General features: G+C 41.5%; 1 protein-coding gene across 1 annotated transcript in view; it reads right to left on the bottom strand.

The window, feature by feature from the left end:
- gabra2b (gamma-aminobutyric acid type A receptor subunit alpha2b) overlaps positions 1-17831 on the bottom strand; it is a 21331-nt gene extending 3500 nt beyond the window's left edge. Inside the window, exons 1-9 of the mRNA XM_008327283.3 lie at positions 17242-17831; positions 16655-16739; positions 15526-15641; positions 10009-10076; positions 9308-9528; positions 8275-8357; positions 7871-8014; positions 1469-1621; positions 230-432 (exon numbers count right to left, since the gene is read on the bottom strand). Of these exons, the coding sequence (XP_008325505.1) occupies positions 230-432; positions 1469-1621; positions 7871-8014; positions 8275-8357; positions 9308-9528; positions 10009-10076; positions 15526-15641; positions 16655-16725 (1059 nt within the window). The 5' untranslated portion in view covers positions 16726-16739; positions 17242-17831. The remainder of the gene's footprint in view (positions 1-229; positions 433-1468; positions 1622-7870; positions 8015-8274; positions 8358-9307; positions 9529-10008; positions 10077-15525; positions 15642-16654; positions 16740-17241) is intronic.
- Between the last annotated feature and the right edge of the window lie 333 nt (positions 17832-18164).

Below are 18164 nucleotides of genomic sequence, written 5' to 3'. Positions count from 1 at the left end.
TATTTATACATATATAAATACACATATATACATATAAATACACACACATATATATATATACAGTACATTTTGTATTACTCCATGTTTCCAAAAAAATATTCATACCACATACATATACATTCAGAAGTATATGAGTTATATGCAGCATCATTACAATGCATTTTAAAAACATATCCTGTTTCCTGTCCTTCTCTTTAACTTTAGTCGAGTTGTTTGTGATTCTCATTACCTTGTCGTTCACCACGCTCTTTCCGTCCCAGGCCCAGCCGCGCTTCGTGAAGTAGTTGACTGTGGCAAACTCGATCAAAGCCGAGAAGACAAAGGCGTAGCAGACGGCGATGAACCAGTCCATGGCGGTGGCATAGGCGACCTTGGGGAGGGAATTCCTGGCACTTATACTGAGAGTTGTCATCGTTAGGACAGTGGTCACACCTGGCATGACATGACAGAGGAGAGAGAGGTATTTCATTATAGCACGGAAGAATTAGAGCAGAGAAAAACTCTGTTGACCAACAAACATATATGTATATGAAATACTTTTCTTTTCTTTCTTCTCTAGTGATTCCAAATGTAGATCCCTCTGTTCCAGTGTTAGGAACTGATGTTCAGATGGAACAGAGTCTGAGACTAGGATCACACTCTGACTACAATAAATAGTTTAAGAAAAACCCCAATATATCGCTGCGCTCTTAGTATCACAGTATACTGCAATATATCGTATTGTTGCCCCATATTGTAATACATATCGTATTGTCAGATTCTTGCCAATATATATATACATAAATGTATATATGTGCAGTACTTACTGTATATATGTACACATATATGTACACATATATGTATATATGTACATATATGTGTACATATATGCATGTATGTATATATATGCACATCTATGCATAGATGTACATATACGCATATATGTACATATATATGTGTATATGTAAATATATATAATATATGTCATATAACAAATGATGTCAAGAGTCTTTGAATCCTTGGTTTCTTGAATCCCCGGCCGTCAGTATTAAAGTGTAAAGTTTGGGACTCGGTTTATTCCTCCTCTGCCTCCTCTCCAGTCATTTGTTCCAGCAGACTTACCTACGTGTCTTAAAGCAGCCTGTCTAATGGGACTAGTGGGATCTTTGTTCTTCATCCAGTTATTTTTTTCAGCACGTAAGCGTTATCTTCAAATTCCAGCCATTCACCAGTGTTCACTCTCCACACTGACAAAGGTTGGGATGAATCCCCCGTGCAATTCAGCACATGCTGACGCCACACACACACACACAAACACACTCATAAGAGCGGCTGAAATAACACCGCTGCCAGTGGGAATAGAGGTGTTTCAATAGGATCCGACCTCAGCGCCACAGCTCACACTGACACACACAGTATTAATACAGTCCATTAAGAAAAAAAAAAGGTAAAGAAAAGGAAGAAACGTGCTCCATTATACGGCACTCACCAAACACAGTCCTGGCCGGCACTGATTCTCTGTTCAACCAGAAAGACACTTGGGAAAGAATGACGGTCATGATGCACGGGAGGTAGGTCTGGATGACAAAGTATCCGATCTTCCTCTTCAGGTGAAAATGAGCCGTCATCACAGTGTATTCACCTGAGGAGACCAGAATCAGGGTCAGATCCAGGCTTCATATATATATATATACAAAACTTACATAGAGTACATTGAAATAAATGAATGTGATCTACAGTACTGTCAAAAAAAATTTAGGAGGATTATTACATTAACTCTTTACCTGTTGGACCACTAGGGGACATTTGATTATTGACTGTAAGAGCATACATTTGTAAGTGAATCTGGCACCGTTCAGGGGAGCTGCGCCCCAGACTTTGAAAACCACTTTTTGGAATTAACACTAAGTATTTGTTCTGCTAAACCTAATGAAGAGGACTCACAATTCAATTTCATTATGAATATAAATTAATTATGCCAATACATATATTATTATAATCAACAAATGATTATGAAGCAGCAGGGTTAATTTTCGCAAGGAGAGCCCACGCCCCACACCTTGAAAACCACTGAAATCGACAGTATGTATCACGTTTCCTTCATTTAATTGATGCTCATGTTACTTAGAGTAAATTATTAGGAAAAAAAAAACTATCTTTCATAGCAGCTAGCCTCCGTCGTCAAAGACTGTGCACAGCTGCTCAGATTAAGCTGCCTCCAGCCTCAGATTGGACATTAAAATCCACCCGTAGAAGCCACAGCAGACAGTATGATTTCCTGGCCAGTGACAAAGCTGACAAGGCCATCAAACTGAGCCACTGCTGCCGCGGCAGGCAGGCCAAATGAAAAATACTGTATCTCAAAGAGAAGCCAAGATTAGACACCAGAAGAAGAAAGCCATGGTTACCCATGGCAACCGAACAAGGAGACGCAGCTCGTGTGCCGAGATTTTAAAATGAGCACCTTGAAGAACGACACCGTTCGGCACCGGGGAAGTCCGTTACAGCAATGACGCTGGCGAGAACTAATCCAAAATGATTTTTTTTTTTTATTCCCTCTTTTTTTTATAGCTGTGTAATTGTATTGCCTGCCGTTCAGGCGGTCATGTGGGGGCTAATGCTCTCCCTGTCTCCACACACAACAACACATATCGATGCACTAACGGCACAAACACTGGAATTAAAAGAGAACACAGTAATTTAGAGGAGGCCAGTGACTCTCAGCACTCGGTGGAGCTTCATGTCTTCTGTAATTTAATTTCCATGCAGGTCTGTGTTGGATGAGGACGGAGGAGAACTGAGCCAGGAATTTATCAGACGTGGCCGAATGTTCTCAGGAGAGGCCGGCGATGCCGTCACTTTCAGCCCTGACAGTAATTAAAGCACCGGGATGGTAATGTGACATGTCCTCAAAAGATGAAGGGGAAAAGATTTCATCCTAACAATGCGAGTTCCTCTTGTTTTTCCATACGTGACCTGCAGTAAACTGTCCAACAGAGGGCAGAGCATCAAAGAGGAGAAGCTCTACAAATCCATTAGGACAAAAATAAACCTTTTATGGCTGCTCCTACATTTATTTTTCAATTTTCAGGAAGAAAAAAAAACAACATTAATACCTTTTAAAAAAGACAGAATCAATGGTTTGAGACTGCACCAGAGTACAGTGTCCACCAGAGGCACATTAACGGTGCGGTGGTAAAGAATACGTTCTAATTCTAGCTCACCAATATGCCAGATAACCATGGCGTTCTGCAGAATAAATAAACCCTTCAGATGACGGTTTTAGCTGTGTGCTGGAGATGGAGCGGGGCAGCATGGAGGCAGAACTACCACACAGATCAGAGCACGGGTAAAAGCCATTAGCAGGACTGCCTCCATCCCCACTGGGCTGAGGAAGCTCAGGACTACGTTCAACCACTAAACTCATTTAGCCACAGGCCTTTAAGCACTTTGTGGGGAGAGGGTCCTTTGTGCCGTCAGCCATTAGACTGCACGAACCACCGCAGAGAAGAACCACAGTCAGAGCCCAGACCACCACCTGGGAAATCCTACACCAGGCTGCTCCAGTTCCAGTGAAATTCATATGAACCTAAAGAGAGATTTTACTGCAACCGTTGTCTATTTTATACCACGAAAATGTTCAAGGCGTCATTTTAGACCAGGCTGAGTCCAAGACCAGGACCAGACCTGCCCATCCTAACCCAGCAGAGCCACTGTTGACTGTGATTACTTTGTCTATCATCCTGACTTACAGACCAGTGAGTCGTGTCTTTTTGTGAGATTTTTGTTCGGTGGTGTGCCGTGGGGTTTGCCCTGATGATGTATCTGTGCCATGGCTCAGAAAAGGTTGGGAAACACTGTTATAGACAACCAGTCTATAACTAAGTTTGAATCCCAGATCATCCCAGTGCAGGATCAGGGGTTTTTTTTTTTGGAGTCTCTGTCACTGACAGGAGGTGTGACCAACACCGTGAATGGTTGTTGTCTCTGTACAGTCGCCTGGAACATGAACTTTTAACCTCTTCAGACTGTTCTCCGCTTTTGGACTTGGTGTCAGCTGGGATTAGAGCCACTTCCCTCCAGGACTCTCGACTAGAATAGCAGTTGAAGACGGATGAATGATTAAGCAAAGATGATACGATTACATTATGTGAGGATGATTTACTTCAGTTCTACAGGACTCAGTTCACCGCTGAGCTCTCTCGTTCACACCGACACTCGTTCCTTTTCCGCTCGTGCAGATATATATATGTGGAAGTTCAGCAACAAGACCTTAGCTCAGACTCAGAAATAGAACATATTAAAACACATTTTTGATGACACAGAGTTCACTGTAACAACAGTATTATAACTCAGTAAATTAATGCCCAAATAATGCAATATTCATATAAGAATAAGTGGCAGAAGAAAAACTATTATTTCAACTCTTATCGATGACACGTCATTTTTCGTCATTTTTAATGGTTAAAAAATGTAAATCACACACTGAAATTAAAACACCTGTCTGAAAAACATTTTGACTAATCACACATTGGAGATTTTTTTGGGACAGATAGACTTTGTGGGTCAGAAAGCTAAGAATGTGGGCGCTAAAAGCAAACGCTAATGATTGTATTATTTATATTATATACAGTATATATATAAATATATTCAGTGATCAATTATAGTTTTTAACAGAAGTTAAAATGTAAAAAAAAAACAAAAAACGTATGACTCGCATCAGTTGCCTTCACAGGCTCATGCAAAACGCGCCCCCCCACCTCCCTGTGTGAAGCTCTACAGCATGTTTGTGCCAAATGACCTACTTAGCAAGTATGCTGCTTACATCAAACACTGACACACTCCTAATGAATGATTAATTTGAAGTCGGCCAATCAGATAACGCGAAGCGCGGAGATAACAAAAGCGGCAGTAACTGGCAGCCTCGTCGCCTCCTACTGGAGCATCGTGCTGCACTTAACCCAGATATGGGGGCATTTAGTCCATGAAGGGATATTCTCACTCAATGAAACTGACGCCGGGATTCCCCTGATAGTAAAAGGCTGCCACTCGGGAAAGACCGTAAACTGGTAATTGATACCTGAAGGGAGGGGCCTGTGGTGCTCAGGGACGCAGCCGTGAAGTTAATTTTCAAGGTGATGCATTATTGCATTATAGAGGCGTGCATTCAAACTGAAATTAAGTCCTAATGAATAAATTAATATATTGCTAATGCTAATATTAGCCGATAATATCGTTTGGCCGATATTATCAGACCTCCCTGATTAAAACCAAGCAGAACCAACATGGTCAGCCTGTAAATGACAAAGTGAAAATCAAACATTTTCACCATTATTTAAACCCCCTCCAGGACAACACTGCCCCCTACGGTGTCACAGAAACCCCGACAACATCCACGGCAATTAATGATGCTGAGGCTACACAACAGCCCCGTCGGTTGACAGACGCTCGTGTGCTGACGTGTGGCTGCTGCTAATACCGCCGCTCCACTCCACACCGCTACCTCCACCGCCCGCTTCAGCTCAGCTCTGTTTGCATGCACCCTGGAGGGCATTTATTTCTCAGTGAACAACCACCAGGGTGTTATTTGCAAAGGTAGCTGCCTGATATTTGTTGCTGTGCTACATGTTTAATTCTGTGTTGCCACAGCGGGAAAAGGGGGGAGGGGGGGGGACATGTGGGCAGCAGTCACGGAGAGAACGAACAACACACACACACACACTGTAGCATATTTGTCTGACTTCAAAACTGCTGCTAAAAATATCATTTCAAGTGTGATCCAGACTGGATCTTACAGTCACCTTGGAAGTTATTTTAAAAAACAAATCTTCCTCCAGAACAGAGATGCAGTGAACGACTGCCTCACTCAGCAGCAGAAAACTGATTAGAAAATCTTCTCCTCCGACAAAGACGACTTATTACATTTCTTTCAGTCACTCTCTGGTCTCTTCTCTTCCCACCGCCGTTCACTTCCTGAATTGTAATGGAGTCGCTCTCTCTCATCCTTAAGCCAACAGCTTCACACTCAGGCGGGGTTCATCGTGCGCACGTGACAGATCTGACCCCGTTCAAGCATCTGTGTTAGTGTGTTTTTCATGAGATGTGTGGCGTCTATTTATGGGTCTCATTACGTCTCTACACCACAGCCCGTCTCCCTCTGTACCTCAGCTGTTCCCTCTCCATATTCACGCCGCGCTTGTTATTCCCGTATAAAGAAGTGTAAGTTGACAGCTGATTTTCTTGGATAGAGCTCGTTTCTTCTCATGAGCACGAGAGACGCCGCGGCTGAGGCTGTTTATAGAAACTGTTGCTACACGCCTGCCACGCGTTCACCCCTCATCACGGCGCACGGGGTTTACAATCAATACAGTCACAGCGACAACATTCAAGGCCCTCAGTGTTTGAGCCTTGATCTGAGACAGAGCTCTAGATAAGGACAGAACATCGACGGCAGACGCCGTTCTCCAAACTGTTAAGCAGGGATTTTTAACGGCTCTTTCTAGAACAATCGGCTCCAAGAATCAGTTAGCGCTCTAATTTACTGGGCTGCTGCATCAAGGTGGGGAAGATGGAAACTGCCCGAGGCACTAAAATGGAGAGCTTGAAGACTGGCCACGTACAGAAAACTGCAAGAACAAAAAGGTTTAGACCAGGGATGTCAGACTAATTTTGGTTCAGGGACCGCATTTAGCCTGATTCGATGTCACATGGGCTGGACCAGTAGAATCAGCGTGACAAATCCTCTTATTTAATGAAATATAGTTTGACAAATCATCACAAACATGAAGAGTTTGTGCATTTTATCACTTTCAATTCAAATTCATCAAGCGGGCCAGATTGAACATACCAGCTGGCTGTTTTTTTGCCCACAGTCCATATGTTTGACACACCAGATTTGAACTTTATGCTGTTTGTATTATTTTGAAACATTGCCGGATAATCTATAAGTGAAGAAAGTGAATGAAAATGACTGGATTCTCTTTTGAAACGCTGCGGCCCACTACCAAACGACCCTCAGCCCAGTAACAGTCTGGGGACCAGGGGTTTGGTGAGCATATATTCCCCCTCTGTGTAAATGCTCTGGTCCTGTGCGGTGACTGGACGGCCATACATTTGTTGCCTTTTTCTTTAAATCCATCTGCAGACGTGGCCAGAGTTAATTTTCCTGTTCACTAATGAGCACGTCGCTGTAGGAATCACCAGCTAATGAATTGTCCCACTTCCCCTGCACACCAAGTCGTTCCCTTCCTGCGCGCAGAACAAATTTTCACACCTCACCGCACTTGTGTGAGTGACAGTTCTGTGTCTTTTGAGCACAAACACCAAGACACTGAAGGAACACCGAGGAACACCGAGGAACACAGCTGCTGTTTATCTTTCCTGAAGATCCTCTATTAGTGTCTCACCTCCAACAGAGCCGCACGCTTACAACCACTTATGCATCAGAATCACTGCCTGCTATTTAACACCTATTTTAAATGCATCACAGACAAAGTGCAGCAGCTGTAGATGCCGGCTCTCCAGGCTACGCTAAATGCAGAAAAAGCAGGAGGTTTCAGTTTGCATCAATGTCAAAGAGCACTGTTTGGTTGTCTCTCTGTCGAGGAGAAGAACTGTGAACAAATATTTGACAGGAATAAAGACCGAACACTTCAGATGTTTTTTTGGAAAGGTGAAGCGGCCTCCTGCAGCATGTAGGTGGATGACAACTTTAACATCGACCTAAGAAAACACACAAGTACTCACTGATGGATTTAGAAACTGAGACTCTTTTGGAGTAAGATTTTTTAAAAATAAATCTACTTTATGACTGCCAGATTATAATAAAAATGATTTTTGTTTTTCTTCTCTGACTTAAAGATAAAAAAAAAAAGGTCGAGCGACCACCTACCTGTACTGGACTTGATAGTTTCTTGTCCGGCCGTTTTTCCGACCAGGTCATACTGGTTAAGACGAGAGCTTTCTTCTTCCACAACCACAGAGTCCGACGCATTCGAAGTCCAAGAATAGGTCACTTCTGAGATTGTGTAGGCATCTTTTATTAAAGCAGAAGGGGGAAAAAAGTCTCTTACATTTTCTTCCACATTGTGGATTAAATTGTTTATAATATGTTTATATATATATATAAACTGTATATATATTTTCTTTTCTAATGTTTTCTGCTATATTTGCCAGTGACATTTCACCCAAACACAGGACAAACACAGCCATGCATTACAGCACATCTTCACTTGGTTCTAGGTTTTTTCTGAACCAGTGCGTAGAACACAAACAAAAGTCTCCGGTGCTACTCACAGCTGCCGAATTTTAGCGGACAGGAGTGAAAGTCCATGGGGAAATCCTCTAGATGCATCGGACACTCTGCATGCACCGTTAACCTGCATCCAGAGAGATGGTGCAAACGCGTGAAATGTTAAAACATCACAGGTGAAGCATAATCTCAGAAAGAAAGAAAGAAAAGAAAATAGCAGCAGTTTTAGGCAGTGGCGTTGACAGAGTTTGTATCCGATAATTGCTCTATTAAAAAGAAAAAGATACAGTTGTATCTTAAAATCATTTGGGTCATCGACCACCAACTGAGCCCACCATGCTATATGTTTTTTTTTTACATTTTCCATCTGTGATGGCTTAAAAAAAAAACTCAACTATGATCATCAGAGCAAAGCAAACAAGGCACAGCTGCGACCAGCACAGACCCACACAGAACACGTTTGCATGGAAGCCGCTGTTTCATTATTCAACCACAGAGTCAACATTTCAGTATTTATTTATTTTCTTTTTTTTTGTCATCCTGACCTTTAACCTTCACCTGAGCTGAATCACAGAAAGACCTGGAACTGGATTTAAGCCATTTTTCTTTAGCATCTCATCTATGCAGAAATAATGACTATAGTACATGTTAGAGCACAACCCTGTAACAGGGCAGCTGGACCACGTACTGTACATACAAACTGTGATGTCACTGCAAAGTCACCTAAAGCCACTGTAAACTAGCACTTAGCTTAGCTAAGCCAGGGGATTGGAATCTGGGAGCAAATAGGCCGAACTTAATATTCATGTGCACGCACACAGTTGTAGGAGGAGCTCGTGTTAAATCTGATGTACGAAACAAAGACTGATCAGTATGTTCTCTCTCACACTTGTCGAGAAACTAGAAAAAATCCCTTTGGCCAAAACGTGATGGATTTTAATTCTAATACCAGCTGCAATGTCAAATTTTTTTTCAACGTGCTTCAATATCCGTGTGCAAAACACATTCCATTCCAAAATGTAAAACAGTGCAATTCCCAACATAACCACAGACAGCGCTAAAACAAAAACGCGTTACCTCATGGTGTACAGCAGCGTTCCGTCGTCTTTAATCCTCAACAGCTTGTTCGGCATCGTCATGTTGTGGGCCACCGACTTTTTGCCGTTGTGGAAGAAAGTGTCTGGAGTCCAGATCTTACTGGCCATCAGGTTGTTGAGAGGCAGCGTTTCCATCGGTCCGTGGAACTTTAACCTCTCATCCTTCCAGCTTTGCCGAAAAAAAACATCGATGGTGTACTCCTGAGGAGAGGAACGTTTGAGATCATCATTAGAAGTATCCTGAGGGTTTTCTTCTTCTTTTTCTTTTCTTCTTTTATGACCCGATTCCTGAGTCTTCTCCTGCTGAGTTTCCCACATATCCCATAAATCCTTTTAACCTCCTGCCTCAGCAATCAGTTGAATTGCACTACAGTATCAGAACAAATCAATTAGGTCAAAGGAGGATATTTGTTGTTGCCATTATTTATGAGACCTCCATCGAATTGACACTGGATAATGGAATAAATCGAACGTTTTCAGTGAAATTGACCAATGAAAAGTAGAAGTATAAAACACCAGTGTGTTCCCTGGGATTATTACCCCCCACCATCATTTCACACACACAGATATTTATCTGGATCAGTTGTCAATCTGACTATGGCAACATTAGAGGGTTAGTTTTTTTATGATGTCAACAACAAATGACCAAGTGAATAAATAAAGTCCAGTATCCGTCCTCACCATGTCCGTGTCTGACACTGGTCCAAAGCTGGTGACGTAGATGTTGGTCTTGACCTCAGTTACTCTGTCTGAAGGAAAGAAGCAACAATTAGGAGACTGAAAACTGAAGTCCAACTCCTGAACTGAACAGAACAGAATGATGGTGACGACAGTCGTAAGGTGTCACTGTCCAGCCATGAAGACGAGTCGGTTTCTTCTTTAGAAACACACAGACCTTAAACCCAGTGTTTTTCAACCTTTGGGATGCTACCCAATGTGAATTGAAAAAAATTATAAAAATTATAAATTTTGTTTTCATTTTTTCAACAAAATTCAAACACAGATTTTGATTCATTGATCGGTTTAAAAAGCTGATCATGTTGAGGGTTCAAAACTCTGATGACACTGCTGTACAGCATGATATACAGTATGATGGGATGTGTTTGTTCATAAGAACGCGGTGACCAGGCTTTGGTTCCTACTGTGGTGGGTTTACATCGAAGGGACTAAACCTGGAAAAAAAAAAGATGATATGTTGAAGTGAAAGATTTTGGTTACACAATGTTTTGATTGCACTCAAAAATGATCTTTCTTTAAGTTAATGCTAACTATTCATCTCCTTTCTTAACAATTATTTACATCCAAGATCGTACAGACCGCATTTTCCAAATTTGAAATCACTTAAAGCGAGTACTACAAACGACGGTTCTTAAACAAAGTGTTTATTGTTCTTTTTTACTTCCTCTATCTTCTTCTTCTCTCCTTCGTTTCCTCCTCCGCCCAATCGACCAATCATCTTAATGTCCATCTACACTGAACCATTGATCGTCTCCGGAGTCTTCCTCCATTCCTCTTGGCAGCTCCATCTCCATTATCCTTTGGGCCAACATGTCCACTATCAATCCTCATGTCCAAACCATAATGACCCCTGTCCTCCTCACCTCCCTGTGCCCCCGCCCCAACCTTATAGCTGCGAGCTGCTCAACCACAGACACACCTCAGATCTGCTCATTCCTAGTGAGTACTAAAAACAGTACCGTCAGTTCTGATACCTCAGGGCCAATTGGTCAAAACAGTTTTCTGTCACACATCAGACATCAGACTCTCGCCTCCACATATTATCCTCAGCTTGTATCACATATGACACGTTCATCACCGTCTCTGTCCACTGACTCGGATGGTTGACTCCTGGTATTTAAACTAAATCTGACTCCACTTTTTCTATACCTTTCACCTTCACTTTTTACTCTGTCATCCACAGGACTTCTACTCTTCCCCTGTCGTGTGACGACCTTAAAAACTCTCCCAGCTGTGTGTAAAAAAAAAACCTGTTACACACATTCTCTAATCACCCTCGTGTTGCAGCAATCAGCGGTGGAGGTTCTGCAGATTGTTAATTTTAATTGCAGCTATTAAAACACATGACTGACAGAGAGAAAATATCAAAAATCAGCCTGGACTAAAAAAAAAAAAACTCCATCTCCCTGGAGTGATGTCACTCACTCTGACTCACTGCTGTTTCTATATAAGTGGAGGATGCTGCAGCTTTTCCTCCATTTTTCAGGACTCACCAAACACCACAGGTAATGACTGACCAATCAAACATGGGTCCACAGGCCCATCTGTACCACATGATTCACTGAATATGAGAAGCACATGTTTTACGGCCGGTAAATAAATGCTGTAAATATGTATCAAAGTATTAAAAACACTCCACAAAAATCTTGGAGAAGCCAATATTGAGAAAAATCGTTCAAATTTTGTTGTGTTCACTGGAATGGATTTTTTTTTCTATTTGTTACATATTCTTTATTATAAATAAATAGCTCCTGAACTACACAGTGGGTGGGGCGCAGAACAGCACTGTCCAAGTGCTAAAGAGTGAAACAGGTGGGAGGTGGAGTCTGAAAATCTATTTCGACTGTTGCACTTTTGTTAAATCCTCCAGAACAAACCGCCAAATATTTTCATGTTCTGTCGATAAACAGTGTGTGTCGATGGAAATACTGTATATAACAACACTACACACAAGTCAGGCCCACTGTAACCCACCTACGTTTATTTGCTGCTACAGTATATATTATATGTGTACATATATCTGTGACTTATATATTTATATATGCTACTGTATATATAACTTATATGTGTGGTTTATTTGCTGCTACGGTATATATTATCTGTGACTTATATATTTATATATGGTACTGTATATATAACTTGATTTGTTTATGTTATGTGATTTAAAAAATGCATATAGATACATACTGTACACATATATATATAATTATATATATGTGTGTATATATGTGAGTGCAATACAAAAGTTAATCTCATTAGTTAAAGGTTAAATGGTCACCTATTTAGCTCTGGTGTCAACGCTCAGAGCAATTAATCTCATTAGTTAGAGGTTAAATGGTCACCTATTTAGCTCGTGTTTTATTATTTATTATGGAGTCAGTACTCTAGTGTACTGTAAGTATTACTGTAGTATATAGTTAAGTCCCAGCCGGGATATTTTTTGTCCTTATTTCACAAATACCTATTTATAAATACTTTACCAAATCCAGATTTTTTTGTCATTGCAGTCACAGTGTGTTCTACATTCACTGACTTCATGAACAACCATCAGGCAACAGCGTGCTCTTCTCCAAACAGTCCAGTGTTTCCACATTAGCAGCCCTTGTGGTGATGCAAAAACACTTGAGGAGAACGAAAAAACCAAACGCAGGATTAGAGCAGTAAGAATAACAATGAAGTCCTCACTACGGTGACATTACGAGCTGAGCCTTAGAGAAAATGAGCTTGTCTTTTCTTCGGAGAGCAGTGGGCCTGTTTAGCCATCAAATGGCTGTGGTTATATTGCATTTGCTATAAATAAGTTGAGGAGAGATGTGCAGCCTAAACCCACACAGTGGTTCATTCACTGTGGAAACAATTACTGTAGTTCTCTCTTCCTCCTCCTCTGAAACCTTCTAGTAGCCTCAAGGGTACATGTTGGTTCATCTCGAGAAACCCCTGCCCTAGATTCGTCTTCTTCTTCTTCTTCAACATTTGATTTGCAGTGAGTGTAATAACGCAACACGCCTGGCAACGTGAAATGGAACGCCGTTAAAGGCCGAAGAACCGACGTGTCTGAGTAACGACTCCAGGATCAGCTGCACAGTACTACAGTTTACTGCTGCACATGAACCTCCCCGGCTACAAAAAAACCACCCGGCTCTGCTTCATTTTTGTCCTTACATGTCCAAAGCCGGCCTACTCAAATAGAGGCCCGCAGGCCACTTACTGCCCGGACAAAAGCTCCACGCGGCCCGGTCTGTGGTCTTTTGAGAAACAACAAAGGAACACAGGCCTCACGTGATTCGAAATTTTCTACAGGAAACCGGTCATTAAAGTAACAGTCTCTGTAGCCTAGCAACATGCAATCCACAGTGCATCACTCATTGGTCACAAAGACGGGTTAGCAGTATAGGGCAACGTATCCCTGGCATAGCAACATAAAATTACTCACCAATTCAACCCTGCACAGACTGAAAAGAAATATTGAATTTTGTTGTTGTTGACATGAGGAAAACATTTAATGATTTTCAATACATTATGTTTGTGGTCATTTTTTTTTTTGATTGATCATCAATGTTTTTGAAAGGAGTTCCTCCACCCTATTAGGGATAAAGAAGGTTAATTGTCTGCTTTTAGTTGATCATATAGGTGTGAATGGAGGTTTAAATTTGTAATTTTATTTTCGTATCTCGCTGGGCCTCCAGGTTTTATGTGCAATAAAAGGGACGGTCAGACAGTTGATGTAAAAATGCTGAGGTGACAGAATGCTAACATGACATTATGCACAGGGAGAGTGGACATAAATTTTGTTTTTAAATGTACCGTATTAGAATACGTTGACATGGTACACAAATGTTTGTGTGTGTTATTTATTCCGGGATGGCACGCAGATGAACACAGCATACTAATATCGTTTATTTCATTGAGATTCCGCCTCCTCTTTTATGGCGCACTCTTTCATCCATAAAAACTGTCAGAGGGATTTATCCCCTGCCTTTGAATATATGCTATGTATGAGTGAACACAGTCGCGCAGCTGCGATGATGCTGCTCTCCAGCCATTACAAACGTGTTATGAACTAAAATCCACGGAAGCGTTAACGTGTTTTTCCCCAGATGAGATCTTCACATATAATGTGTCTACAATGTGGAAAATTCCATCTGATGTCTGCTTTTATTTTATTTTTTATTTATTATGGGCCATGTCATGTTCTATGGTGTGAGAACCTCCACCCTCTGAGAGTGAGGAGCCCCACTGGAGCCCAGTCTAATAAAAACATATGTAGCTGTGGTGCGTTTAGACACTCGGGATAAAAGCACCTAATTTGTTCTGTGATGTTTTATTCACGTGTTTTATTTTTCAGACGGAAGATTTCCCCAAGGTCTGCTTTTAACATCTTCACTTTCACATAGTTATATGTTGGTGAAAAAAATCATTATTTAATGTGTTTTGTTGTTGTTTTTTTCACTTAAAAATCTATACAATTTGATGACTGACCCATATAAAGACACTGAAACATTGTGATTTATACAGTACAGTATAAACGCTGCTGTTTAAAGCCGCACTGATTGAACAAAAAAAAAAGACATTAAATAAAATGATCTAATATGGACACTGCTGCTACACCTGCAGGCTGCGGGTGTTAATGCTTTTCTATAGAGTAGGTGAACTAACATCATTATTGTTGTGGGTCTGTTTGCACAGGACGAGCTTTGCCAAAGTGAGGCAGGTCCGTTTCCCATATGGCAGCTCCCAGTCTGGGCTCAAGGCCCTGAGAATTTGAATTTCAAATGGCAGCAGATCCTGAGGGAGGAGCTCTGCTTTGGAAAGAGGGGCCAAATGAAAATGAGATGCCATGGAATGATGCTGATGGAAGAAGTGAGGAGACAGTGGGGGGAAAAGAGGCCGGGGAAGAAGAAACAACTCCTCCTGACTGTGTGACTACTGTTCAGGATTTAAATGGTCGAATCTGGTGTCTAAAATATATTAAGGCTGAGTGATAAAAATGTGGCTTTAAATCAACCCTTGATAAAAATACAAAATGTATTGTTCACTATTATTATTATTATTATTTTACATCATTAAACTTTTTTGCCACTAATGACAAATAATCAGATATTATTATTATTATTATTATTTTACATCAATACACTTTTTTGCCACTAATGACAAATAATGAGAAAAAAATGGTGCAGAAATAAAGAAGAAAACATCACCATTTACAAGGTTAATTTTGTCTATTTTGGTTGTTGTTCCACACAGGAAGTAAAGTGAGATTTTATATAACCACAACGTTTCTGGTACAAAGCGCTTTCGGCGTTTCTACAGGTTTATTTTTGGAGAAAGCACTCCAGGAGCAGCACTCCAGTAAAAATGTTTCACTTGAAAAGATTAAAGCACTGATGCGTCACACAAAAATAGACTACATAAAATGCACATAAATAATGCACATCGTGGACACTCGCACATGGAACCTACCCCCAAGACCAGGCCTGAGACGGTTGTCGTATCCATCCAGGAGGCTGTCCAGGATCCGTGTGAACACGGTGATGTTGGCTTTCAGGGAATCGGTGGCGGCATCAGCTTTCACCGACCTAAACAACAGACAGACGGCGTCAGGGGCTGAAGAAGACTCCAGCAGACCACGTGTTTACCTAGAGTCATATGTATGCATGTAAACAGGGTGGAGACCCCCCGACCCACCAGACGTCCTAGTGGCCACAACAGCAATGACACAAACAATGGGAGGCATGTGGATCGATAAGCTGTGTACGGCTGTACAGTAAAACCAGTTCCATGTCAAAGGAAAAATCAATATTGTGAAGGTGTCACCTGTTTGTTTGCTGAACAAATATGTGTTTTAGAAATACTGATCAATACAAGTATGGACCTGTGATAAGCCATTGATAAACAGATCAATCAACTCTACAACAATAGTAATGTATAACACCTTTACTGACTGTACAGATGCTATAATATAAACTAAAAACATACACTTGTTCATGTCTGGAGTCCAATAACATCTAGCTGGTTTTATATATTGACAATCATAATTATATACATATATTATCTTTCATCAACAAGAATTTAATTTACCCCGATTTCTTCACTTCACTTTTTTTTAATAATAATAATACCCCGATTTCTTCACTTCACTTTTTTAAATAATAATAAACAGCATTCTGCCCCCTTACATCTTCCCCCAGCTCCCACTAGGGCTGTGAAAACTTCTACATAAACATAAACTGACTAATAGGACCGTTAAAAAACATTAACATTAGTAAAAATTATTTAAAAATATTCAAATATATATATGTTTAGTATGTTTATTATTAGTCAAATGCTGAAAATAAGTTGACGAGTGGGTTAGCTAGAGTTAGGCTAGCATGCTAGCTTAGCATAATAACTTTAAGTGTACGGAAAACATTAGCTTTTGACCAGTGTAAATCTTACAAATGTTACAGTGTGGGGGTTTCTCCCCACTATTTTCTGTAGTAGCAAAGCATAAAGAAACTCCCCTCCCCGTCCCCCCCTTCCCTCCATATCCTCCTCCCATGAGACAAAGTGTGTGATGGTGTCCGGCACCTCCATCATTACAGCCACTCACCTGCTTTTCCACAGAGCGGTGAGGGGCAGCAGGCAGAAGAGAAGAAGAGATGCTCTCCCTCTGCTCCACATGGCTGATCCTCCACCTACACACCGCACAACAGACAGATGCCGTGAATGAGCGATCAGCTTGAGGAGTCTTCACATGCCACTGTCGTTAAATGTCACCTTTCTACATGCTGGCGGCACCGTGCGTTGTGAGTGTGTGTGTGTGAGTGTGTGTGCGTGTTTTCCTGGGGATTCCCCTCTTTCAGCTGCACAAAACACAAAAAAAAACAAAAAAAAAAAAAAAACCCGAATTTTCCACAGCACAGACGCGGCGGTGACAAGCAACTGACTAATTAGTATTCACTGACACGTCCCTCACACCCACTCACTCAACGTGAACACAATATTGGATCAGGTCACAACAACGGATTTCTGAGTAGTGACCCAGTTTCTGATGGAGGAAAATGACCGACATCGTGGAGAAAATGATAATAATAAACATAAATGTACGGGTCCAGCTTCAGCCCGGATCGATGGCCCCCGAGATCTGGACCAAAACACGGGGTTTCTTTGTGTCTGTGGCGTGTGCAGCGCACTCACCTCAGGAAGTACCTGCTGATGCTGATGATGCTGCTGATGCTGATGCAAACGTCGAAGATGCAGGAAAGTTCAGCAGAATCCAGCGCTCGCTGCCGTTTGGATCCGACTCAATCAGTGTGTCCTGAGAACAAAGCTGTGCGCGCTCAGGATTCGGAGCCTCGATCCGAGGCAGCAGCCATGCAGCCAAATCCACTGGCTCTCGGCGCGTCCCCCAACATTTACAAATTAGAAAAAAAAGAAAAAAAAAGAAGAAGAAGGAAAAAAAAAGATAAACACAGACGATGAGAGGAAATGTGCGAAAAGCATGAAAATGAAGATGGAATATAATGGCAATTTGAGGGTGGCTTCAAATTGCCCTCTCCAGCATCATCACCATCCTCGTCCTCGTCCTCCTCCACCTCCTCCTCCTCCTCAGCTTAGCGGTGAAGCTCGATGTGAATCGTGATAGGCAAGGAGCACATCTCAGTCTCCCTCAGCTCCACACAAAAACTACAAAGGCTCAGGGGCAAAGACACTGGGTCCTAGAGGCAGTTTGGTACCGAGTGATTCTCCTCCTCCTCTTCCTCCTCCTCCTCCTCCAGACTCCTGCAGCCCTGACCTGGATACTAATGACTTTCATTAACACAACAGCGGCATGTTGATAATGTAATAAGATGCACTGAGAGGTGGTGGGAGGTGATGGGGGCAGGTGAGTGATTCCAGTGGCTGATGGCGGTTTACAGATTGATTAAATCTATGGAAGCTTTAAAAATGTCACCAACACGTTTCTAAAAAAAAAAAAACAAAAAAAAAAAACGGTTTTCACAGCTGTGTTAAAGGTGGAGTGTGAAGGAATTTCCCCAAAAAAGAACATGAATTGTTTTTATATTCCAGTATAAATACACATGTTATATAAATATGATGATTGTAGTCAAGGATGTCCG

This window comes from Cynoglossus semilaevis, chromosome 15 (assembly GCF_000523025.1).
Source record: "Cynoglossus semilaevis isolate Cse_v1.0 chromosome 15, Cse_v1.0, whole genome shotgun sequence".
Classification (NCBI taxonomy): domain Eukaryota; kingdom Metazoa; phylum Chordata; class Actinopteri; order Pleuronectiformes; family Cynoglossidae; genus Cynoglossus; species Cynoglossus semilaevis.
This window is presented reverse-complemented; position numbering and strand designations above follow the sequence as displayed.